Consider the following 25,511-nt stretch of genomic DNA (forward strand, 5'->3'; position numbering starts at 1 on the left):
AGACCTGTGCTCCAGACCCTGCCCCAGCTCCGTTGCCCTTCTCTGGCCACGCTCGAGTCATTCAATGGCCTTTTTGGGGTGAGGGGCCCAAAACTGAACCCACTCATCAAGGTGCAGCCTCACCAGTTTGAGTACAGGGGTAACATCCCTTCCCTGTCCCTGCTGGCCACGCTATTGCTGACACAAGCCAGGATGCCATTGGCCTTCTTGGCCACCTGGGCACACTGCTGGCTCATGTTCAGCTGGCTGTCAATCAACACCCACAGGTCCCTCTCTGATTGGCAGAAAGGCTATGACTCTGGAATTTATCTGGGGTGTTTATCATTCATTTTGGAATTCAGTGTATTGTATCTCATGTTATTTATCCATGAAACACAGGCAAAGCACGAGATATGTGGGAATTACCTGTTTTGTTCAACCCAGCACAGTGTATTTCAGTTTGTATAGAGGTTTCACAATCTCTCCAGTTTGTCCTCTGGAATTTTTATCACAATATAACTGAGAATATGTATTAATCCACAGTTATTTAAAAAAAAAAAATATCAATCCATGCTTGAGTCAAAATGTGAAGAAAAAAAAAAAGAGGGGAAAAAAGAAATCTGGAATCTTTCTATTGGTGTTTTAAGGCATAACAAACTACAGCAATTTATTTTGCCATATCCAGTTGTAATGCTAAACCACAGATAAACATTACTAATGTAGCAAGAATGTGTTTCTTCCTTCTGATGGACGTCCAAGATTGCCCTCTTCAGTATGCCAAACAGCATGGGGTACTTCATTTACCATGTGATTGGCACACGCTTTAGTTTTGAATCAGTTTGGAGACAAAATTGTTGGCTAAAGCTCTGGAAATTCTGACTCTTGAGTTGTCAGGCAGGCTGTCTTTACTTTGAGAAAAAATAATTCTTTTTAATAACACTATGTTACTTGGCTTTTTATCTGTTTTTACATTGTTCATTAATATTTTGTATTTCTACGTATTGTGCAGCACCCCAAGAACTTTAGTAGGGGCAACTTCATAAAAAAAAAAGTCTATTATTTCAGCATGTGCTAATAAAATTGCTACACGTTTAGGGAAATATTCTAGCACAATCTATTTTGATGGCACACAAAAAGGTCAGCCATTGCAGGCTGATACAAAAAGATGTATCTGTTCACTGAAAGGCAGAAATAATTTAACATAGCTCATTTTCAAGGCTTCTCTTACAATGCAGGGAATTCTAAGGGTTGGGGGTTGATTTTTCTATTAATCTTGTAAACAAAGAAATTATCCCCTAAACTTATACTTGAATTTTTTTAGTCAATATTATTTTGCATAGCAACAAGCTCATTTCTCGTATATTTCAAGACACATCATTCGGTCTATTATTTTATTGATATTAATGGAAATGCTCCAAAAGAGGAAAACACATTATTTGGAGGTCTGACTCTAACGTCTTCCATATCCTAAAGCCAGTAAGAATTCTGGGAGTGGAGTGCTTGGAGGATTGGTTCTGAATTCACTCTTTTAGGGACATGTAATTATAAAATAACGAGTTCTTTCAGATCCAGCCCACCTCAAATGTTCCTGGTTCCTGCAGCCTTCACACTTCCAGCTTGAGCTTTTTTTCCCCCTGCCACGAACAATGCCTACATACATACACTCGTGTCTTGTGAGCGCACACCCAGGTGTGCAAACATTGTTTACAACATCCTTTCTTTTTTTGCTTATACAACCGCTGTGTTAAAACATAACATGACAGTTATTTTGCACAACAATCTAATGTGCAGCTTCTTTTTAAACCAGTTGCTCTAATGGCTACCAACTCGCCTTCATAGCCATGAAATCTTTCAGAAAAGTTTCTCTCTTACCTGAACAGGTGGTTTTGGCTCCCTGTTGTGGTAAATCCTCCCAGATCCAGTTCCATTACATCCTTCTGTCAACACAGATGCTGTCAGCTGCTTGAGGTACAGCCATACCACTGATACTGAAGTTGAAGGAGCTTTTGTATCAAGATGAGGGTCAACCAGTATCAAATAACCCAAGGACAATCACTATCTCTGTTCTCCTAGTAGAGGTATTTATAAAAATATGTAGAATCCTGCTTTTCCTTATAATGCTCCTCTTCATTAAAATTTTTATAGTAATGTATGTCTTGAATGACAGATGATTGTTGATCTCAATGAACTCTCAACTGTACAACCGCATTCACTTTACACAAATGTTTATTTCATCATCCATTTGAGTACAAAGTAGTTCAGATCTTGAGAAAAGGCTCTAATGATGCTAAGTCAGTGCTACAAAGGTGTTTTTATAATTCAGATGGCTTGTTTGGCTGCAGGTTTTTCCATTCTCAGGAACGGGTTTGTCAGTACAACATTTCTCTGAGTGGTGTTTTGGATACCGCCTACAAAATGGGCTCTCTGTATTTAGATCTTTCACAAACGATGTCTGATAAATGGTTAAACCATCCTCGCTGCTAGGAACGGATTCGTGAGCCCACAGGAAGAAGTTCTGTGAGTTCTGTTGCTGTCTCTCTGGTTCCACTTTTCTCCAGCCCATACCCTAGAAAAAGAATTGAAAGAAAAATTAATGTAAACATATGACTTACAATCACAGTTTCACAGGCAAAGCCTGTAACAGTCACTACCCCACTGGGAAGTTAACGAAGCTGTTACCACAGTGATTTCAAGAACTCATGGTTGATCTTCAGCAAGTTAAAAATAATATTGTCAGACTTGCCTGTATGAACATTTCTGGTTGCATATATAATGGGAAATCTGTTGACCTTCCACCTCTTAGTACTAATAAACCACTTATACTTTGCATTTCTGTAGCGTGCTGTATACTCAAGGCTATTTAGCTATACTCAGCTAAATTAATCTTCAGAGTAACCCAGAGAAATAGGTTAATAATTTTATGTCTGGACTGCAATAAAGAAACTGAAACAGACCATGAAATCTGAATCTTCAAAGCTATCCCTTGTGTGTCCAAACACAGAGAGACATAGCCTGATTTTCACACTCCATAGCTTGCAGGAAATTTATTTGGAATTATGGTTGATCAATATCACTAAAACTATGAGACGCTGCATAAAAGTGCACAGAAATGGAGGCTGCTCAGTGAATAATGACTACCAGAAAATCTAGGTCTGAGAACCTAAAGTCAGACAAACTTTCAATGTCACAGTTTGCTGCTTCCTCCTCTACTCATGATCTTGTGAACAGCACTATTTCTTTTGCTGACTAGAAAGATGTCAACAACCTAACTAAAGCGGGAAAAGATGAACCCATTGCACATACAGAAAAGCCCCAAACAATTTAAATTCCATTCAAAGTTGTGGCTTTTGCAACATACATTTGAATAGGTATATTATAAAAAGGTGTGGATTGGAAAATAATACATTCTGGAGATATATTGTGGGTGTCCTATGGATTTTGGTTAAACCTGTGATAAAGGTGAGTCTGAACCAAATATGTGGGACTTTGAACGTGGCTGAGATCCCTACAAAAGTCCATCACAATGCCAATCACTTTTAGCAGACTAACAGGACATGTAACAGGTTACAAAACCACGTTAAGACATAAAAACCAGGACCACTAGAAAACACCTGTCAGAGACCCAAATCATGGGTTTCTGCTCCCCTTGATTTCTGCCACTCTCAATGACCTCGTGTGTGGCTGTATACCTGTGTCAGCCCCAGGAGGCCCATCCCTACACTAATAAAAAGTGGTTTTCTTTGATGTTTACATTTTCCTCTTCTCACAATTTTTAGCACCTAGAATTTTTGTAGGGGGGAGAAAAGATACTGTGTTTAATCTCTGACAGACTGAGAGATATGAACTTGCTTGATTTTTTTAGTGCTGGGTACTTACAAAATCAAAATACTCTCCTACGTTCTGTAGACAGTGTCTGTTGTCATGACAAGAAAATGGGAAATTGTTGTTCACCGCTCTCTAAAAAAAAGAAATTATAGCAAAAAAATATGAATTTTCACATACCTTGGAGTCTACTAGTCTTAGTTCTTACATTCTGTGACAGATGCTGAAATTACACCTGCCTACATTCTAACACAGTAGTCATATTTGTATGTTGAATCTCCAACTGCACATAATTTTATAGGACTAATGTGGACCCTCTCTATTTTATTTCAGTTTTCTTTTACAAAATTGTCAGGAGGATCTGTGCTCCCTTGACTTGCTGAATATATACATGATTAATATAACAGTGTGAATTTTCAAATAAGAAATGATACATTCTGTCTGCAAGCAGCAAAATACTAGATATATGTCAGGATTGCCTTGTTTGATTCATTAGTAAGCCTAAAGCTAATTAAAATGAACTACAAAAGGGACCTCAAAACTGAATTAATCTATGATTTATGTACTGAATGTCATGTACACTGCTTGTTGCAGGGGAAGTGGAGGAGGTATTAATTGCATAACTAATTTATAATCTCATTCTTTAACATAATGTTCATCCAATGTCTAAAATGAAACTAGAGTTTTAGAAGAAAAAAAAAAAGGACAACAGCAAAAGAACTATTTTGAAAGCAATCTAACATATTTATTTTTGTAAAAGTTTGTTTGTTATATATCATTGCAATATTATTAAAATAGCTAAAAATTGAAACACTGAAAACACTTCTAGAATATTAGATTTCCTCTGTTCTTCCCGAAGCGTTATTTTCCTGCTTCATGTTTGGAACCTGATGTTATTTCTGTAAATGCTGTAGCAATTTTTACTTTTAACATTGCGGAATATATTTTTCATTGTCCAACTGTAATATTCACCTCCAAACAGAAGAGCAAATTTTAATGTAACCCAATTTTAAAAAAGGGTTTCTGGGGTAAGTGAATCTGAATCGTTCTAAAGATAAATGTAACTGGAGGCCTGATCCAGCAAGGGCAATCACCAAATACAAAATTTGCCTGTGTGGAGTCAGCTGCATGATCATATCTTAGGGTATTTGGTATACTCGACAGGCTCTCTACCTTTTTTAGGTACATGCCACGCGTTCATTTGTTTCCTCATACAGATTCCACCAGACTGTAGTTCAATGGATAAATAAATTCAACAGATACATTCTCATATATGTGTTTAAAAATAAGCACCTTTTAAGTCAGTAAAATGTAAGACTTACTAAAATATCCTACTGCAATTACACGTCAATCTTAACATTTTAGGAATAGTGTTTATTACTAGTGCCTATGTGCTGCAGGAAAATAGAAAACCAAGATGGTAAATATTGAATATCAGCTCTTGGAAGGATTTCCCATATTAACTAATTGTTAAAAAAAAGCTATTACAGAAGAATTATAGGACTATCATGTAGTAAGAAATAACAGATAATATAAGCTTAAACAGTACTATATTTCTGAGAAAATTAATTAACCTCAAGCCAGTGAGTTCCCTCAAAGAGATTAGACATCCAGCTTCACATGCAGTGAGCTTCCAACACTCTATCTGGACTTTTTAAAAATGTCACATAAACAAACTTCCTCAGATTGTTCCTGTGACATCATATTTTAGCCTTTACTGTATCTTTACCTCTGATGTAATTTTATTTCTTGATTTATGACAGGTAGGAACTCCACTAATTGTTTAACAGTGGTAAAAAGTGTAGCTGGTAAATACAAGACATAAACCATCAGGTGAACAGTCATTCTAGTGTTGATAAAAGGTCCATCAACCTGCTTCTCCTTTTCAGACAGTGGCTAAGACCAGATGCTCCACAGACAGGTATACGTAATATGAACATAATATATACTCATGTTACAGTATAATCTTCTTTTCTTTTCACTAGCCCCAAGCTTACCTCTTAAATATTCCTTCCTAGCCCATTTCTGCGCTTCATTATAGCGAAATCTGTGAAATGTACTCAATATAATTGCTACGCTTATAGAAAATGAAAATAGAAAACGTTCTGTGCACAAAGTGGGTGGGTAAAGCAAAGCTTGTGTGATGATAAAATAAGGACATAAAAACATGCTTATGAAATTGTAAAAGTTTAAATACTTGTGATTATAAAATACTATATTTTGTTTCCATAATTGTCTCAACTCTCCTCATTTTTAAGAAAGCCTTAAAAATAATTTCAAATGGGAAGCGTCTCACTTTTTAATGACCAAAAAGATAATCCTTTGCCTGAATAGACAGAATTTCTGACGTTCAATTCAAATCAGATCATTAGATTTCAGTTAAATGTTCTTATAGGGCTTTACACACAGGTTTTGGACCACAATTGGTCCTAACATATTTTGGCACATAAATGTGTCTCAAACAGCTATAGTAGCTATTAAAAGGGAAAAGTAACTGATGCTGGAACTCAGCAATAACTACAGCAGGGCTCTGAGTATCCAAAATTATAACTGAGTAACAGCAAAATGGGTTTGGTCCTTAGCAGAGCTAGCAATCATTTCACTCCCTGAGGCACAAAGTCTGCCAGTCCGCTATGACTGCTTTGCTAACTACCCTAAGTGCTATACTTATAACTTAGCAAGTGATAACTTGCAAAAAGGAGCTCTGTAAATTGACTGCAGTGCCACAGTAACTCACCTGCTCCCGAGTTCTGTACGCTCGCGGCAATCTATCCTCAATATTCTGAGCCACTCCTGAGTGCTGGACCTGCTTTAGCGCAGAGCTTGTAGCTGACTCAGGCTGACTCTGGCATACTCCAACATGAGCAAACTAGAAAATAATGACAATTGTGTCCCATTAAAAAAAAAAAAAAAAAAGCAAGCCAACAACAATCAAATAAATCTGATCAGAAATGTGGGCAAAACCGGATTTTCCTTTTTTTTTTTTTTTTTAATTATTTGGATTGCAGCAGCACCTAGCGGCCTCTGGAAAAATCAGGAGCCTTCCTCACACATCTCAAACCCTACCATAAAGACCTCATGACGCAGATCTGTAAAACAGACAAGAATCTTATTTCTCTAGGAACTTTCTGAAAATTGTTTATACAGCGATAACCCATCCATCAAAACCACTCCTGCTATAACGTCTTTTTTCCCCCCCACGCTGCTCCTGTTGTACGACCGAAGGTCTGAACACACAAAACTTTTGGGGAACAGCTCAGCCTGAACCCACGGGTTCAGAGAGAGAACAGCTCAGCCAGGCGAGCGCCGCAGTGCCCTGGGGTGACCCGACGTCCCTCTGACGAGGGCTGCGGCACTTCTCCCGAGGGCGAGAACTGAGGCAAACGTCAGCTGGCATTTTCCAGAAGATAAAGAAAATTGGCTAGAGCTAAATGTAAAATAAGAGACTGCCAGCACTGCTGGAAAACTGAAAAAAATATCCTGCCAGTTTGCTTTAGCACACTTCCTCTCAATACTTAGGGCACTTTTCCTTGTAAACATCAGGAACGAGAACCCTCGTTTCTGGCTAAAGGACAGAGCCACTCTCAACACCGTGTTTATCCCAGAGTTTAAGGATAAAAAAGGAACATTGGGGCTCCCACCCAGCTCTCACCCAGGTGCCGGTGTGCTGCTCGCTGGGGTGGGACCACCTGCCCTTGTGCATGGCCACTATCCCTGGTCCGGGCACCGCAGTTGCCATGGCGGGCACCTGTCCTGCTCAGAGTGGGGAGAGGAACACCCCCACACCCCGAGTGTGTCACTGATTCTGGTGTTTCAGTAAGATCCAAAGCAGCAAAGGCAACACTGCCTTTCCTTATTTGCTTTTACCAAAACCAAGTTGGTTAAAGTATTGAATGCTGTCTTAAAATGGGAGAGAAATGCAGTTCTGTTTAAAAATTAATTAGTTTTGTGCAATTACTTCAATGACACATTACAGTCTGAGTGGTAATACCTGAAGAGGGCCATTTTTGAGAAAAAAACCCAAAGACATTGGGTATATTATTTTTAAGATGTAACCTCATGCTCTTTTAAAAATCCTTTTACCCATAGACACTTCTTAATCTCATACACAAATATTTGTTAAGAAAAAAGCCTGATGGCACCTAAAGGATATTTTTGCCTTCGAGTTTGGGCACTGACTTGTACACATCCATGCTATTTAACTGTCAGGATGCTCTGGCAATCAGCACAGGCAGGGCTCCAGGAAACACAACAGGGACTGTCCCCCACAGGGAATTCAGGGGGGGGGCTGTCCTGCTGGGGGCAGACAGAGCTAGATGCCATCTGCGCCGTGCCACTTGCCCACTGGCCAGGAAAGTCCCCAGTCCATTCATTCCTATTACAGATACAGTCCCTAAGATGGATATAGCGGGCCTTTTTTTTGTGGTTTGTTTTTTTTTTTTTTTTTAATGTATAGCATTTGTAAGATGTTTTTATGGCTGGGGAAGTGGAGAACCAACCAAAATGTTGAGGCTTGTTTCACAGAAAGGAAAACTAAGGTACAGAGCCCTTGCTTATGGTGAAATGAGCCTGTGGGTGAACTGTAGACAAGGCAGAACTTGTCACTAAACCAAGCACAAACCAAGATTTTGCCTCCTCAGCCTCAACAGACTATAAAGAACATGACAGTCACATGGTAAGTGACCTGCTTTCCTCTATATTCAAGGCTGACTTATGTGGGAACCAGACACCACGGCTGGCAAACGGAACAATAAAAAAATATGTTACTTGTATTAGTTAATTATGAATGATTCAGTCATAGCCATTTACAAAGTGCAATTACAAAGCTCCTGCGGGAAAATCTCACTGTAAGACATAGGCAATGATATTTGGGAATGCTAGCTGCCATCACAGAGCTTTTCAGGGCTTTCTTCTAAATTCTTGGTTTCTCTAAGTATCTGTTGAACTTTTGATCATACAGATAAGATTATTTGGAACTTAGTATTAGTGATGCCATACTGCAAGTTACTTTTAAATACAAAAGTAGGTGAATAACTTTTATGATGATTTACAGAGGCCAATGTAAACCTTGTTTATGAAAAATAAGCTGTTTCAGATAATGCAATTTTGGTTAAGAAAAAAAAGTTGTAAACAATCTGTAAGAGCAACATATTTTGAAACACTTTCATGATTGTATTGTCACCTCAGCACTGACTGTAATGAACTGTACCAAGGTCTTGAACGTGCCAGGATCAGATGAGAAGGCTGGGGAGACAGTTCAGGCTATTTTTATGACTAAGCCAGTGATAGAAACAACTAGAGAAGGATAAAGAGCGTGACAGGCAGAGGAACCTGTAATTTGTTTTCATACCATTCTAGTTATTTTCAGACTCTATAACTTCAGGCCCATTATTGCAAACTCAAACAGCACTTTGGCTTTTAATATTACTCCACTAGAATCTGTCTTTTTCCTGAAGGGCTGCAACAGTTTTCTATTTACTGCTGTTTTCCAGTGAGATATGGGTAAAGCTGAAAAAGTTTAAGGATGAAACTTAAAAGGTTCTTTCCTAACACCATAAAAGGATTCTAAAGGAACATAAGGAATATATAATTAAATTAAGGAAGAGTTGAGCCAGTCTGCAATGGCAGTAGGCATAGGTCCAATATAATAAAAATTTGACTAAAACTGCTTTAGACCATTATCTGAAATACTCCTTAAGTAAGATTCTATATGTGTATTTTCATACCAAAGCGTATTGTTGCATTTATACTATTGTTGTTACTACTAAAAGACATATGCTTTGTGTTAGTAAAAATAAGCAAAAGTAGAGTATTTTAATTTGGTTCACAAAGGAAACGAGGCTTATGCAACTGCACTTTCCATCTCTGAGATGTCTTAATTTTCAAATCTTCAGGCCATTTTCAATCGACTTTAGGAGAAAGAATGAATTTCAGAAATGACCAGGACCATTTAAGCTTCATGAGGATCAGTGGTAGGACAGGAAAGTACCCCAGAAAAAAAAAAAAAAAAAGCAGGCCCTGACCCAGCTGCTGTATGTTGTGTGTATATATATATATAAACAACACACAGTATATGATGACAGGCTGTCAGCATTTGTAGTTCCTGACCAGTCATGAACTGTACAGTCTCCTGTGGCATGGGGAATAATGAATAACATCTAAGAGGAAAACAGTAAATACTAAAAATCCTTTGGGCACTATTCAAGGCACCATTTGCTTACTCAGGCGGTAACATCTAAGCCTTTGTCAACGTCAGCGTACAAGCAGAGGCCAGCACGCAGTTCTCGATCCCCACGCTCCGAGGAGCCCACCACCAAGCGCTCACTGGTTTCATGAAGGTTACACTTAGTCAGCATGTCTGCAAACCCCATCAAGAAACTCTGCTGGCCCCATCCCTTACCTAAGCTACCTAACACAGCAACGTAGCGGTTGTTTCTCAGGGTACGGTTCGGACAACCCAGGACAGCCGGGCTCCGGGAGTCCTGGGCCTGAGCAGGTCCCTGAGCCTCAGCAGCTCCTCGCCGCACAGAGACGTGCCCTGCAGACCGCAGCACCTCGCTCCCCTGCTACGGCAAAGCGGCGTAACCAGGCGGGCTGCTAATGCTGGTGCAGCCCCACCACAACCACCCGCTTCGGCTCAGCGCCCTAGGGGCCGGGAAACCGCCCAGAAAAGCCAAACCAGCACCTAAACCGGGCGAGAAGCAGCCCCACCGCCACCCGCCATTCCCGCCCTTCCCCTCAGGCCTCCGCGCGCCCCCTCGCGCGCCCTCCGATTGGCCAGAGCCCGCCCTTCCCGCCCCTGGCGCCTCCTGGGAGGTCTCGGGAAATCTCGCGAGATGTGGCTGTTCCCGGCGTGAGGGCTCCCCCCCTCCGCTGCCCTCCCCGCCGGCAGCGGGCGGTGACAGCGGCCTGTGCCCCGCCGGCCGGCCCCGCAAGGCGGGCGGGACATGGAGGAGCTGTGCGGCGTGGGGGCTGCTGCCCCTCTGCGGGGAGACGCGGAGGAGCCCAAGCAGGTAACGGCGGTGAGTGGCGGGGACACACGCTCCACCCTGCCCGGGCCGGGCTGGGCTGCGGCGCGGAGGGGGGGGGGATCGGCTGCCGGTGCCGCGGTGGTGAGCGCGGGGCTGTAAACGCAGTCCCCAGGAATGTTTTACGTTTCCTCATAGGCATGTGTCCTCCTTCTAGTTTGGCCAGTAAGGGAATGCTATTGTCAGGGTTGGAGGAACGTACTAATTATGATTAAGCTTTAATTGGAAGCAGTATTTCTGTTGTTACGCTTAAGTGCAGTGTGCGGCATTGTATTTACATAACAAGTATCCTGTGGATCTGTTCTTGCCTTCACATATAGCTGTTCAAAGCTCTTCACTGTGACAGCTGTGTTTTGTTGTATTTGAAAAGAAACATGCAGGCATAGGGCTTACTAAGGCAGGAACGTGTTTAGCTTTAGTGTCGGTTAGTGAAAACTTACTTTCAGGGCGTTCGTGGGACTTTATATTTTTGTTTCAGCTTTTCTGGGTAATTTCACGTTCCGTGTGGAGCTGGCTTTAATAGCACTTCAGCCTTCTAAAGTGGAGCATGTGCTTGGCGCAAGTGTTGGGAGTCAGGGGAACTCAAATACTCGTGAATAGGTGCAGGAGAAAATGAAGAGCGAATGCCAGGGCTTAGGTCACTTAGCATTAAAAATATCTTACCGCAGAGCAAGTCTGATACTTTAATTGCTATGATTTTATACATAAAATACCGATTTCCCTTTGAAAACTAGGGATCGGTATTGTTTCTTGGAGGCAATGAAGTGAAAAGCAGTGCTGTGGTGAAATACTCCTCTGCCCCCCCGCAAGCAGCGTTTGCCCGTCTGCAGGAGAAAACGGATTTGAAGCTTCCACCTGCCAACTGGTTGCGTGAAAGCGCTAAGCTGGGACCAGCAGGGACAACCATTCTTGGCAACAGCAAAAAAAGTAAACCATTTTCAAGGTAAATAACAGCAGGCTGTGTTTTTTCAGGCCTTTAAGAATAATTTTAACAGTAATCTGGATGCTGTGTAACTCAAAGTGTGAAATACAGGCTTTACCATAGCAACTAGCTTTTGCTTCTTATTAACCATTCTCATTCTACTTTTTAATCCTTACTTCTTACCTATATACTATAATCCTGTCTTCTTTGTAAATGATTAATGATGCTGGTAATGCTGTTGATTACTCTTTTTTTCTAATTGCACGTTGACACCTTGCCTGAGACAAACTGACTTCACGTTCTTCACTGGTTGGCTGTTGTCAGCTGGCCAAAATCAAACTAGACTGGCTCAGCCAGCCATTCTGCTTTTGATAACAGGTGAAAACGGAACAAAAGTGGTTGCCCTTGAGAGTTACAGAGCCAATTTATAGCTCTTCTAGATCTTTAGAAACTGGACCTAACTAATGGTTAAAAGTTGGTTTTGGTCATGTCAGGAGCGAACACAGAAGATGAAATAAAGGGCAAAACCAAAAAGCAGTGTTAACTTCCAGTATGGATGTTAAATATTTGGGATGAGTTGAGTTCAGAGTGTTTATAAATAGGAGGCTTAAATCCTGTGCTGAACAAGCAAATTCACACTAACTCAACTAGGTAATGAAATTTCACAGTTTGTGGAGGGTCTGTGTTTAAATCCTCATAATCTGTTCTAGGAGATGTAAATGTTTGAGCAGAGTAACATGTTTCTCAGGGCTTCATGAGTATTTCCTGTTTGTTTTAGATATTTGTTTGTTAAATAGAGGCTGATAATCTCTCTGTCTCTAGTATCAGCATTACAAAGATAATAGCAAAAGTATAATTTTGGACACTTGGACATCATTTATTTGGATTATAGCCATATCTGTTTTAATTTTAAAGAATGATCTGTATGTTGAAATACTGTGATCTAAATAGCTTGTAATTTAGAGAGGCCTTAATGAGGGTGGATGAAGATACAAGGATGTGTCTGTTACATGTAGGCTGGTTTTAGAAAACATAAATAAGAGGTAAAATGAAATGACTGCTGCTAAAATGAAAGTATTTAATATGCTTAATGCTTTAAAGAGAAACTCTTTGAAAAACTGTTCTTGTATTTAGTGTTAAAAAAAAATTCAGTTTCTCTAATTTCCTATAGCTGTCTTAAAAACCACTTTAAATAGTTCTGATTTTCTTGTTTTCAGCAAAACTTAAACTACTTTTAGAATGTTTTGAAGTTGGATCTAAACACTTCCAAAGATATCTCTGAAAAACTTCTAGAATGTAAATATGAAATGATTTTGTTCCTTAACTTTAGATCTCATTACACCTGGTAACGTTAAGTTAGACTTTTTTTTCTTCTTTTTGATGAAGAAAAAATTTTCAAAGCTTTAGTAAGCTTAAAAAACCAGGTCTCTAATGTCACACTGCATCTGTCTTGTAATATTTTCTAAATAGCTTTGGGATGGCGTATGACTTCATTGACTCAGTTGGAAATGATGTCGATGTTGTGTCTGATTCAGAGGTATGTATATTTAAATTCTATCATTCAGACTCTTATGTTGTATAAACCTTATTCTGAGATGGCTTCTGTCATCTTTGTGTCCTTTGAAGAAAAGATCCCCTAGTGAAACACAGACAGGTGACCTAACTTTTGTTGTGTCATTTAAGAGAGTTTTGATCACTGAGTAAGAAATGTAGAGGTGAAGTCATATTTCCTATGAATTTCTACAAATACTTTTCAGCTAAAACCTGTGGTTTAGTGAATGCAACACATCAGTCTTGCGATGTGGTTGTCTTGTGTGTTTGAACTTAGTTTTTTTTGATGTAAATTATTACTCAAAATTATTTTTTTCTATTCTTATCTAGAAGAGGTAGCCTCACTCCAACCTTCTAACTCCCTCTGATTTTTGCCAGCTTTTTTTGGTGCTGGTAATATCTGTAGCATTCGGATGAGGCTGTTCAGAAGAGGGAGTGTGCATGCTCATCTAGTGTCTTAGTGTTGATGTTTGGCAGATTTTTATTCAGACTTAGATCTTTGTCCAGATTCCTCTGGATATCTGACAAAGTGTTGGTATTCCTGTGGTGAAGAGAAAGCTTTTCAAATCCAAACTATTCACTTCCATGGTTTTTTGTCACGTTTGGTGATACCTGATTGTGATGATCTAAAGGGAGATCATGTATAAAACATGTATGTAGTTTATACCAACTACTTGGTCTCTTTATCCCTGTTGCTCACGTTCTCTGACCTCAACAAATGCCATTTCTTGTGGAATGACCTTAAAATCACTGGCACAGGAAGGTTTTATTCACCTGCCAATGCCTCTCCAAATGTTAGTAGTGTATTCTTTGCTTAGTTTCCTAATTGTATCGAATATTATGTCTGTTTTCTTTTCTCCTGCAAGAATATTAAAAAACTTCTGAAGATACCTTATAGCAAGTCACATGTGAGCATGGCAGTACATCGCATTGGGCGGACACTCTTGTTGGATGAGCTGGATATTCAAGAACTCTTCATGAGATCATCTCAGGTTAACCATTTGGGTTTTGTTGAGTGTGTTATATAGTCAACTTGTATTATTTCAAGAATAGTGTAGTCCCAAGAAAGCATATATGTATCAAAATTCCTGAGAACCACTTTTGAGTACAAAACGTTTGTGTGAAGCATATGCTGCTATTCTGCAGCGTTTGGCTCACCCACAAACTGCAGCTGATGTTTATTATTATTTATTATACTGTTAAGAACCATTTTCAATAAATGACCAGTCCAAGACTTCAGCTGTGAAATTATTTTTAGGGTTTCTTTTGTTGCTGTGTAAGAGTATTCAGAACTTAATAAGGCACTTGATTTACATCCCAGTGTTTCTCAATACTAATTTCATATTTATGATATTGCCTAGACAGGGGACTGGACATGGCTGAAAGAGTTTTACCAAAGGCTCATTGATCAAAAGTGGCAACGAAAAAAGAAGAGTAAAGAACATTGGTACCAGAAGGCTATACTTTCAAAATTTTTGTATTACAGGTAATGTTATGTCTGCATGAATCTTAAATTCTGTACCCATTGCTTTTGCCTGATTTCTTATCTTGCAGTAAATGTTAAAATTGCACTGCAATCTGTCTTGCTGATTTATACAGAAGAAATGGAGGGATGAGATCGGGAAATAACATGTAAAGATTTTTAATGGGAATTGAAGCATTTTAGAATAAAATTGAAGTATTGAAGTATAAAATCGTGTCACCTAATTAACTGCATATCTCAATATTCCTTCTGAGAACTGGGAAGAACAGCTTACAGTGTGCAAGGTAGATCGACACCTGTAATATTGTAAGAATTTGGAGCAACTTGCCACTATAGCGATCTTTTTGCTGATTGTCAGAGTCATTGCTTGAGAACAGAGTATCAAATATAACAATTCTAAAATAGATTCTGTTTGCATATTGTCATATGAAATTTTTAATGTTGCTTTGTCAGCATTAATGGTGATGGAGCTGCTCAGCCTGTTCCTTCCACTTCAAAACAGCACCAGGAGGGTCCTGTTTCAGGTGAGAGTGATGAAGCAGGAAGGGCCTCCTGGCCAGCTCCTTTTGAAATGCCTTCTTCGTTATCTGAAGACCCAGGTGCTTCTAATCAGGTTAGTGTATACAATGATTTTAATGGCACCTTAGTTTTTGTTGAGACAGGTGTATTGGAACCTTTTCAGAGGTGCTGCTGCAGTATTCATTGCTGGGAGAAATGAACTCAGGCATTAGAAGGACTTGGCAGTAAGTGCAGTTTAGCTTATGCCAGTGTTTCGGAGCTCAAAATTTCAGAATTTTTTTTTTTTTTCTGTCACTGTAATAGTAAATACATGTTTATCTATGCATTTTTGAGGAACAAAACATTTGGTTAGGAGTAGTCATCAATGGCTTTACCTAAAAATAGAAAAATGTGATATTCAGAAGGTATGTACAGAAGCTTAAGGTTTTGGCCTTTCTTTTTAAATCTGTCATTAAAATGATTCTGGTGTGGCCCTGAATTTATTAGGGGAAGAGGAAAGTGATCTCTGAAAATGTTTGCAGAACACTTCAGCAACATTTACAAACATTTGCCATGAGATCACACAAGCGACATACACACACATATATATATGTATAGTAATTATGAAACAAAATATGATTAGTATTAGGCCCCAGTGCAGGGTTTCAGTCGGCGGCTAATCTTATTTATGAAAACTGTTAATTCCTGTGGTTTTTTAATTATTGATTAAATTTTTGAGAGGTTGAACAATCAGTCTACATTAATATAATAACGTTTCTATAGTTACATTTAGTATTACCAGTGGGTATGCCAGGTGACTTGGTCAGCTAACCTATGAAGGCTCTAAACTACATTAGTCATGAAATTGTAACTGCACGTGCTGTGGTGTAGTAATATTCTAAAGTGAAGTATTTCTAAAGAAATATTTCAGTACTTGAAAGCTTTCAGAAAAAGGGCAACTTCTTCCACCTTCTTCAGGAACTGTTGACTAATACAGCAGACTGTTTATCACAAAGAAGCTGTTGTGTGTTTTTTACAGTGTCTTTAATTTCTAAATTAAAGACCTCAGGATAGAGGTTTTACTTTTGGGGACTGATAATCTGGTGCTGACCCTGAGGTAATAAAGAATTTCTGTAAAAACTTTGATTTCCTTTCCAAAGGGTCTGGGAATATAAAGTACAAAACTTTCGTACTAGCTATAGAAAAGGAGCATTCTAGTCACTGACTAGAGACATTTTGTAGTTCAATACATATTTATTTGAAGATGTTAGGGGTAAAGGTTTTTCCCTGATATGCTTTTGTTATATAAATTTTTTTTTTTTTTAATGGCCTAACTTTACCTCAGCAGGAGAATCACTCCTTATCCTTGTGCTTTTCACAGGGAAGTGTGCCTCTTGAACCCTCATATATAGTGGGGCATGTGGCCTCAGCCCCCAAAGAACAAAACCTGACTACTTTGTTCAATGACGGGGAAAACAGTCAGGTATGCTATATGTGAAATTTGAGCTCAAACACTGAACCCCCAATTTAATCAAACATTTAAAAATTTGGTCTAAATTGGAACTAAGAAAAACTAAGTCCCCTGTAGAAGTAGCTTTTGTGGCATCTGTGATCTCAGTCTTTTTAAGTTAATGTGAATGCGTAGCATAGTTCATCGTGTGCTGTCTTTTATTTGCTGCTTCTGCTTCTTGCTTTCTCATAATTCCACAGAATGTCATAGACAACAAGTTTTATATTAGTGATTTATAGACTTTTTTTTTTTTCTCTTAATGAAGGGACTTAAAAATGACTTTGTTCGTAATATCTTGTGGACCTTTGAAGATATCCACATGTTAGTAGGATCAAACATGCCTATATTTGGAGGTGGAAGATACCCTGCTGTGAGCTTGCGTCTCAGGTGAGTTTTGAAGTTAATGAGAGGTATATTCTAGCCTTGACTAACGTTTGCTTTGCTTCCTATTTAGCTCTCTGCATTATGTTTGGTTAACTCTTTTTTTTATGTGCAGTTTAAAGAATAAAATTCATGCTTTTGACTTAAATGTTGATGGCATTGTAAAGTGTGGGAAAACAGAGGCAGTCCCAATGCTGTGCTGCTGCACTGGGACTTGTGGTGCTCTGCTGATTTTTCTGGCTCTCTCACTAAATCTTTATTTGCTTTCCTGACTTCAGTGTGAATGTGAGTGTTAAAACATCTCTATACATCTAGTCCTTACATTCACTGTATTGCTACTTTTATAAAAGAAGGCCATAATATTTCTCCCACGGGGATTCTGAATTTCAGTAACTACTAGTTGGGCATAAGTACTTAAAACTTGTGTCTACAGTAGTTTTAAGTTCAGACTGTCTTACTGTTCACTAATACTTTACATAGATCACTTGATTCCCAGTCTTTGTGTTCCTGCTTATGCATAGGCAGAGAATGAGCAAAAACTTGAAACTTGTTTGGTGTATTTGTCACCCTTTTAAGAGACACCTAGGAATTAACAGTACCTTGCTTTGCAAGGAATTGTCTGGGAGAAGGCTTGTGCTATAATTAGTTGCAGCTAATACTGCTTTTCCTTTAGAAGTTCTTAAGTATTTATTATCTTGGTAATAGCGTGATATCTGAAACTTGTTGAAGTTTCAGTGTAAGTGTAGGCAGAAATTCAAAATTGCTGAGTGTATTCCATTGGAGAGATCAGTACATCTGTTTTGCTTGATATAACATTGTTTGCCTCTTTGTAACGGTTATTTTTGTAGTATGTATTGTTTTAATACCCATCCAATCTTGGGTGACTTAAACCTAAATCCTATTAGTAAACATCCCTCAGTTTTTCTGAAGAGTAAATAAAGGCTTAAATAACACTAGAAATATCTGTCTTTAGGGATAACAACAAGCCAATAAATGTGCTAACAGGAATTGACTATTGGTTGGACAACTTAATATGCAACGTACCAGAGCTTGTGATGTGCTTTCATGTTAATGGAATTGTTCAGGTAAGTCTGGCTCTTTGCATTATGCCTAGTTAATCCATTCTTCAGTTTCTGAAGTTGCTCCAGGTCTGGTTTTACTGTTCTGACAAAAAGATTACAAAAATCCTTTATTGCAGAATGAGAAGCATCTACTCAGCTTGCAAGAGTCATCCAAAAATAGTGTTGTGAGGTGTTTTTTTTTTCCTCCCTTCCATGCATGCAAGATTAGTTCTTCCCCTGTTGTATGAGGGAAAGCAAAAATAAAAAATGTAGCAGCAGATACGTCAGTTTCTTGCATCTTAAAATCTGTATTGTTCATTTGCCAAGATAAATGCGTACTTTTTAAACCTCTTTTTAAACCATGCATACCAGCTGAGTTGTACCTGGTAGCATATAGTTACTAGGCTGACGGTTTCATTGAAGGAGTAGGTAGATGTTGCACCTTCACCATTTTTGTCACCTTTTTTTCTCCATTGACCATGTTTATCACAGAAGTGAATCCTCTTTGAAGCTTTTATTGAGTAATGTAATCAAGATGTGCTTGCTTTCAAAGAAAATCATAGAAGCTAACTCGAAGTTTCATCACACTGTTTCATAATAGTAGCATTTGTTTCTTTTAGCAGTTGATAGAGACACTGATTTATAGATTTAGGGGGGTAGGTGGCAGAAAAGCCTCCTAATCTTGAGTTTTAACATACATTCCTTACAGAAATATGAAATGATCAAGACAGAAGATATTCCCAATTTGGAAAACTCTAATTTTTCTACCAAAGTGATAAAAGATATTGCTCAAAATATCTTATCTTTTCTGAAATCAAATTGCACCAAAGAAGGACATACTTACTGGTTATTTAAGGGTAAGTAGATTTAGATCCATTTGGAAAGATTTATGTTAATGTCATGTTGATTAATGGAAGGTCTTATCTTTCAGCAAGTGGGAGTGATATAGTAAAGCTCTATGACCTAACCACCCTTTGTGAAGAGACAGAAGACAAATACCAAAACCCTTTCACAATGCCAGTGGCAATTCTTCTATACAAGTGAGTTTTTTTAATAATTTTTGTTGTAAAAATTAGTTCTTAGTACGGTTCTGTTAAGAATACAGACTAAAAATTATGATGAAGTGAAAATGCATGAAACAGGACTTTTACACGTAAGCTTGGTAAGCCTCAGTCCCACTAAATCAAAACAAACTTTCTCCTTTTCACTATTTCTCCCTGTAAACTCTTGCTGAATAAGTCTTATAGACTCACCATAAAGTTTGGGAGATCTACATTTGCCCTAGTACTGTTTAAAGCTTTTTTTATTTCTTCTAGCATAAAAAAAAATTCCGGGGATTTACTGTTTTGTTCAACTTTCTTTTAGAGTTGCTTGCAATATGATGCTGAAGAAAAATCAGAACAAGAAGCACTATGGCACTATCAGAACATTGCTCCTTAATTGCCTTAAATTACTGGACAATGGCAGACATCCTCAAGTAAGAACGACATGTGTTCTTGTAGCTTTGTGTAAATATAATAGAAATGCTGTGTTTGTAATATACCTGGTAATATTTTGTGTGGTATTTCCTCCTCCCTTTGCATGGGAGAGGATTTAAATTTATTTATAAACTTAGAAATTGATTTATGTTTAAAGAAGTCCTGGGCTATTTTTTTTTTTTTTTTTAAGTTAGTAGCCTTTGCTTACCCTCATTGCTGCATGAGTCTTCTGTCCTGTTCTAAAAAGGAACTTGTCATTACATTTGCTCTTTTGTTCTCATTCCCAAAGACCCCTTTTGGAACTGTACAGACACTGAAGCAGACCTTAGCTAGACATTGTAAAATGTGAATATAAGAACATTTTTACTCTAAAGGAGGTTGAATGCTGGGACAGGTCAACCAGAGAGGTTATAGAGTCTCCATCCTTTGAGATACTCCAAGCTTGTCTGGACACTGTCTTGAGCAACATGCTTTGAGCACAGGAGTTGGGTCAGACAGTCTCCAGGGTTTCCCTCCAAACTCAGCTGCTCCCTGGTGGGTGGGAGAGTTAGAAAACGGAACCTCAAACTCTTGGTCTCTTCATTAAATGTCCGTTGTATCAGCCCTCGGTAACGTTGAGATGCTCTGCACTTCCTGAAGCCGTAAGACATGAAAAGGAGATGAAGCTGTGTTGACCTCCGTTGTTCTAGATACCTGATTCTCTTCTAAGAAAAACAGGAATCCAATTGATCTGAAAGATAAGTAGTTTATTAAAGATTAGGGAGGTAAAGAAGGTGTGTATGTCTTAAACTTAAGTATTTCTGCTACCAGATGCACTAGTTTCCCTTACAGCTGCAGAAGATAATGGAGGTGCTGCATTCTCACTGGGATTTTGACCAAGTCTATTCACAATCTCTTCATTGGCTTAAACTGAGAAATCTGTACGTTCAGAATGGTGTAAGGGAGTATCAGTTTGTTGAACTGAAGAAGTAAACTGGGATACTGCAGGAGGCTTGATAGTTGATTGGGCAGGAGCTGCTTTGTGCAGGCTATGGTACACTGACATGGTAGCTTTACATTTTTACTGTTTACAGGCAATATATCCTAAATTTCAAAATGAAATATCTATCCTGAAGCTGAAATCTAATCCAAAATATAACTTAATTTACATGAAAGTGGTGTACGTTTAAGCTGCGTTCAACTGAAAATTGATCCTCAAAATGTGTGAAAAATCAGAATTGTATTTAAAATGGATTACAGGATGTGACATGGCATATATTAACTAAATTAGAAGGAATCTACAAAATACTTATTAAAGTTGTGGAAAGCTCTCAAAATCCTACTTAGTAGCTCTTAAAAATTTATATTTTTTGGTTGCATAAGATCCTTACTTTGTTTGCCTCTTGTGATCCACAAGCTTTTAGGACAGGTAATACTTGTTTTTTACGAGTTGGTTTTTATTCTTTTCTAAACTTGATTGGGCTTGAATCCTTTTCCCTTTCTTATATGGAATTTTTTACTCCCTAAATAACTTTAGTAGGGCAGGAGAGAGTGGTTTTTTGAGCTGGTTAATTGAATTCATACCCCTGCACAGTGGTGGCCTCCTTTGCCTTCTCAGCAGTTGTATATTGGTTCAGAAAACAGCCTGGTAGAATAACTAGTTTTCTGGGGTTTTTTTGTAACACCTCTGCAAAGAGCCCTCCAAAAATACCCAAGAAGTGTAAGATGTTGTTTGGTTGGCAGTTCAGCCAAATGTCTAATACCCAAAGGTTCGTGTTCTGATGGAAAGTTACTTAACATAGCGTACATGGTATAGCAGCTCCCGGGGAGAACTTCTGTCTCGGTTCTCTTGGTATGAAATTGCTGGACTTGCTGTGGTCTGGTCTCACTAAACTCCTGCAGAACCAGGAGCCAGAACGTGCCTTTTATTACCAGAACCAGGAACTGTAATTACCTGTGCTGTCCTAAATAGAAGGCTTCAGTGGCGTTAAACGTAATATCTTTTTCGAACAGTCAGAAGTTGAGAGGATGTTGGGAAGTGGAAGAAAGGAATGTGGGCACAATTTTTTTTGTTACTTTTTTCTTTTTATTCCCTCCACTGCCCAGCTACCCTATTGCTGTGTTTTTTAGAAATTACTCTTTACACTGTTCTACATTCAGAATGTTCAGGAAGTGCAGGAGTTGGTATCCCCAAAGTGAATTTCAGGGGAGTTAACTGCAAGTCCTTCACTCAACTGTCACTCAGCATTTGGGGGGGAAAAAAGGCATCTTGAAAGCAAGAGATTTCACTGTAAAAATGTGTTTTAGAATATATGTCCTGTCATAATCACTTTGTGCATGAAGCAATAATGCAAGTCTTTTGGCAGCCAGATCCTTCTTAAGTGCCTAAATCCAAAAGTTCAAGCCTGAAAGCTATTACTAAGTGTTTGCATAATCCTGGAGCTACACAGGAGTCAGTAATTTAAGGTGGGGCCTAAGCACTTGATATAAAACTGTTCATTCCAATTTAGGGACCAGGTGCCCAAAACCAGGTCACTTCAAGGCATGTAGGGGTGTTGTGTGCTTCTTTTGGTTTGTTGGTTGTTTGGGTTTTTTTTTAACTGGATCTGATCTAAATTTCTTAGCAAACTTGACTCATCTCTTAGTGTCAAGATTCCTCATGGTAGGAGTGAGAGAACTGTCTGAGCAAGAGTTCAGTCTTCAAGTAAACTTGAGGTGGAAGGAAAAGGGCTTAACGTTTATTGTAAGGATTATTATTGTATTATTCTTACTGGCTTAATTGTTAGTGTTTTATAGTTCCAAAATAACCTTTTTCTCTAAGCACTTCTGCAATTTGAGGGGAAAAAGTGTGTGCCTGTAGGGTGTATATATATTTCTCATTTTGTTGTCTTAGTACGATGCTGGACTGGGTTGGCTTCCAGGTGTTCATGTTCCTTCTCTTCTGAGTGCAAGGAGGAGAGGTTATGGAGTGATATGCACAGGACTGCATAGTGCAGTTAGGCAAGAATTGAGGCTGAAAAATCTTGCCTCAAGGCTTCTTATTTCTGTATAAAACCACACTGAAACGGGGGGGAGTGCAGTTTGGTTTAGGGTATCCCCAGTCTGTGTTGTATTTTTCCTGACTTACTGTATAGTTTTATTTCCTTTCTCGCTATAAAAAGCAAGCTACAGTTACCTCTACAAGTATATGCTGTTTGTGCCCTCATGTCTGGTTTGACCTCTTGAGTTTCAATTGGAATCTAATTTGGGTTATCAGGTTTGGTTGGGTTTTTTTGTCTTCAAGAAGTTGAAATTTCTGCTCTAAATTTTTAGTGCTGTGGATGTTTCTGCTGCTACCAGATAGCTTTTAAATGCATGTATCTAATATCTCCTCAGTCATCGATGCATTTTGAAACTCCAGCAGTTTCTAGTATTAAAGTACTTAAAGGAATAAACGGAAGAAGCAGGAAGGAATAAAGTGCAGACTCCCGAATGCTTAGCCTTACCAGTACAGAGCTTTCATTACTTCCTCCTTTTTCTCCATGTGACAGCAGTCCAGAGAAAAAAAAGGGTAAATATCTCCTTATCATCAACTAAGAAGATAGCTGCTGTTTTTTTTTTTTTTCTTATGGCAGATTTTTACCTTTCTTGCCTGAATTAGAACAAAAGTGGAGAAGGTAAAACCTTATCTGGAAGGAGCAGAGCTGCAGTTTGAGGGAATCTGTAAAACTTAAAAGATGTGAATAAACAGGGAGTTTTTTCGGGTGGCACTCAAAAGAAGTAAATAGGGAGATCAAGAACTTCCCTTATTTATTTTTCTTTTAAAGGAAAAAAACCAAAGCTGTCTTAGACCTGGGTGGCCTGTATTCTCAATTTTACTTTTACACCCTCACTTGTAAAACAGGAGACTCAGCCCTTATAAGGTGGGTTGTGCAACCAAGTGTGGGCAAGCTTGATTGCAGGGCTGCATGCACACACATGGGTAGGTGACAAAGTGTCTGCAGTGACTGGTTTCTTAAATATTGTTAAAAATTCAGTGCTCGAGCATATGGTCATACTGCGTGTGTGTACGGGTTGTGTTTACACGTTATCAAATACATACTTGCATGTACTGTTTACTCCTTATTCTAAGAAAAATTAGATTGATGTTGCCTCTCAGAAAAAAAATTAACTTGAAAATAAATCGCTATTTTTTTTCTCTTATTTGAAAAGATTATTGCTTCAGCAAACTACATGTTATCAGAGCTTTTTCAGTTGGATGAACCTAAAAAAGATGACAGTACGGACTTCCCTATCAATGGAAATTCTGATGAAAGTTATAGCGAGGAAGAGGAGGAAATGCCAGACAGTGATGAAAACGGTTCTTACAGTAACAGTTCTGATCCACCAGATGACAACAAAGCAGTGGCTATAATCAAATCTGTTGGAGAGTTATCAGTACCAGAAAAATACAAGTCTGTTCATCGAATACGTGTAAGTGAAGTTTTGGATTTTTTTAAGGGTTTTCTTGAAAGATGTAGCAAGGTTTGTTACTGAAATTCAGTTTCCTGTTAGTTTTGTCTTCAGGTTAACTGAAGCATGAGGCAGTGGGGAAGGAAACTTCTCATTAGCTGCTCGTAAAAGTTAAGATTTTAAAATTTTACAGTATAGCAGGTTTAATGTAGATTTTTTTCCCCTGCCATCTTTCACATCTTTCGTGTCCTTTGTGACATGAATCTGCATAGCTGGCCACAGAAAAATATTCCTGTTATGGCAGCAAAGAAAATATTGCCAACTGTGGCCATTGTAAGAGCTGGAGGTGACCACAAGTTTCTGTGGATACCTCTGTTATTTAGTAATTTTTTCTGGAGCAATATTAATGTATGTTTGTTTTTCTGGGAGCGTCAGCAACTTCATGTCCATGGTCTTTGGTTTCCCTCTTTGATTTGTCTTTCTGAGGTAACTGGTCATAATACAGCAACTTGATTTCCCTGAAACTTTGGTTATAGTCAGTTTTGAAAAAGAGATGAAGCTTTACTCTGCACATGTGTGTATGTTGTGTCTAAGGGGACAGCTGGGTGTGTAACTTTAGTATTCCTGAAACTTCCTTGACATACATGTGCTTCATAAACAGATCAGCAGAAGTGCAATGCTACTACCTTAACAGCACTTTCTATGCATTATTATTGAAACAAAATAGAGGAATATGAGAAACCGGGAAGATCAGTGAAGAAACTGTTCATAGCATTTTACTTTTCTGATATTTTTGCTTGTCTTGCTTATATAGGGATGTGATTGTGAAATGAGTCTTATTGACCAAAACCTAGACTTTTTTTCTAATGTCTGTGCTGAGTAGCAAAGAACAAGATTTTCTAAAAAAAATTGTAACTTATTACTGTCTTAATTTCTAACACTTCAAGATCCATCAGCTGAAAATGGAACAACTTGTACAGGTGCAGAAGCACTCAGTTTCCCCTTTCTTCTTCTTCTACTCTACTCCAGAAGAAAACTATATAGCCCCCCCTGACAAAAAAAACACAAATAGTCAGACCCCCCCAAAACCAAGGCACTGAGGTGTTCAAAGGAGATGGAAGTGCAGCTTTGATTTATAGGCTGAGGAAATTATTTCTGTGTAGTATTAAATCTCCTCTTCCCGAGTCTGTATTGAGGACCATCTGTGAACGCTTTTGTAATGACTGTTATGGAAGAGAGTCATCTCCTCTTTGATTGTCTTTGGGATTACCAGGAGAGACCAAGTGTAGGTGACTGGCTATATGAATTGCTCACTGAGAAAAGGGAAGGAAATACTGTGACACTTTATAATGTAGCATTCAGATGTTCCAGCAACAGGTTTTCTCAGT

At 38.6% G+C, this 25,511-nt stretch overlaps 2 protein-coding genes across 2 annotated transcripts in view; one reads left to right on the forward strand and one right to left on the reverse strand.

The window, feature by feature from the left end:
* Positions 1 to 2,291: 2,291 nt before the first annotated feature.
* On the reverse strand, positions 2,292 to 10,157 carry TEX36 (testis expressed 36). The gene is given in 7 exon segments (XM_074908043.1): positions 2,292 to 2,329; positions 2,332 to 2,545; positions 3,856 to 3,936; positions 6,539 to 6,670; positions 7,934 to 7,966; positions 7,968 to 8,003; positions 10,035 to 10,157. Coding segments are annotated over 7 exon segments (657 nt in total).
* Positions 10,158 to 10,682: 525 nt separating this feature from the next.
* Positions 10,683 to 25,511, forward strand: part of EDRF1 (erythroid differentiation regulatory factor 1) — a 28,568-nt gene continuing 13,739 nt past the window's right edge. The window contains exons 1-13 of the mRNA XM_074907943.1: positions 10,683 to 10,823; positions 11,564 to 11,772; positions 13,222 to 13,288; positions 14,169 to 14,294; positions 14,664 to 14,788; positions 15,239 to 15,398; positions 16,665 to 16,766; positions 17,059 to 17,180; positions 18,148 to 18,259; positions 18,945 to 19,092; positions 19,167 to 19,275; positions 19,601 to 19,712; positions 23,884 to 24,144. Of these exons, the coding sequence (XP_074764044.1) occupies positions 10,749 to 10,823; positions 11,564 to 11,772; positions 13,222 to 13,288; positions 14,169 to 14,294; positions 14,664 to 14,788; positions 15,239 to 15,398; positions 16,665 to 16,766; positions 17,059 to 17,180; positions 18,148 to 18,259; positions 18,945 to 19,092; positions 19,167 to 19,275; positions 19,601 to 19,712; positions 23,884 to 24,144 (1,728 nt within the window). The 5' untranslated portion in view covers positions 10,683 to 10,748. The remainder of the gene's footprint in view (positions 10,824 to 11,563; positions 11,773 to 13,221; positions 13,289 to 14,168; positions 14,295 to 14,663; positions 14,789 to 15,238; positions 15,399 to 16,664; positions 16,767 to 17,058; positions 17,181 to 18,147; positions 18,260 to 18,944; positions 19,093 to 19,166; positions 19,276 to 19,600; positions 19,713 to 23,883; positions 24,145 to 25,511) is intronic.

Source organism: Athene noctua, chromosome 5 (assembly GCF_965140245.1).
Source record: "Athene noctua chromosome 5, bAthNoc1.hap1.1, whole genome shotgun sequence".
NCBI classification, from domain to species: Eukaryota; Metazoa; Chordata; class Aves; order Strigiformes; family Strigidae; genus Athene; species Athene noctua.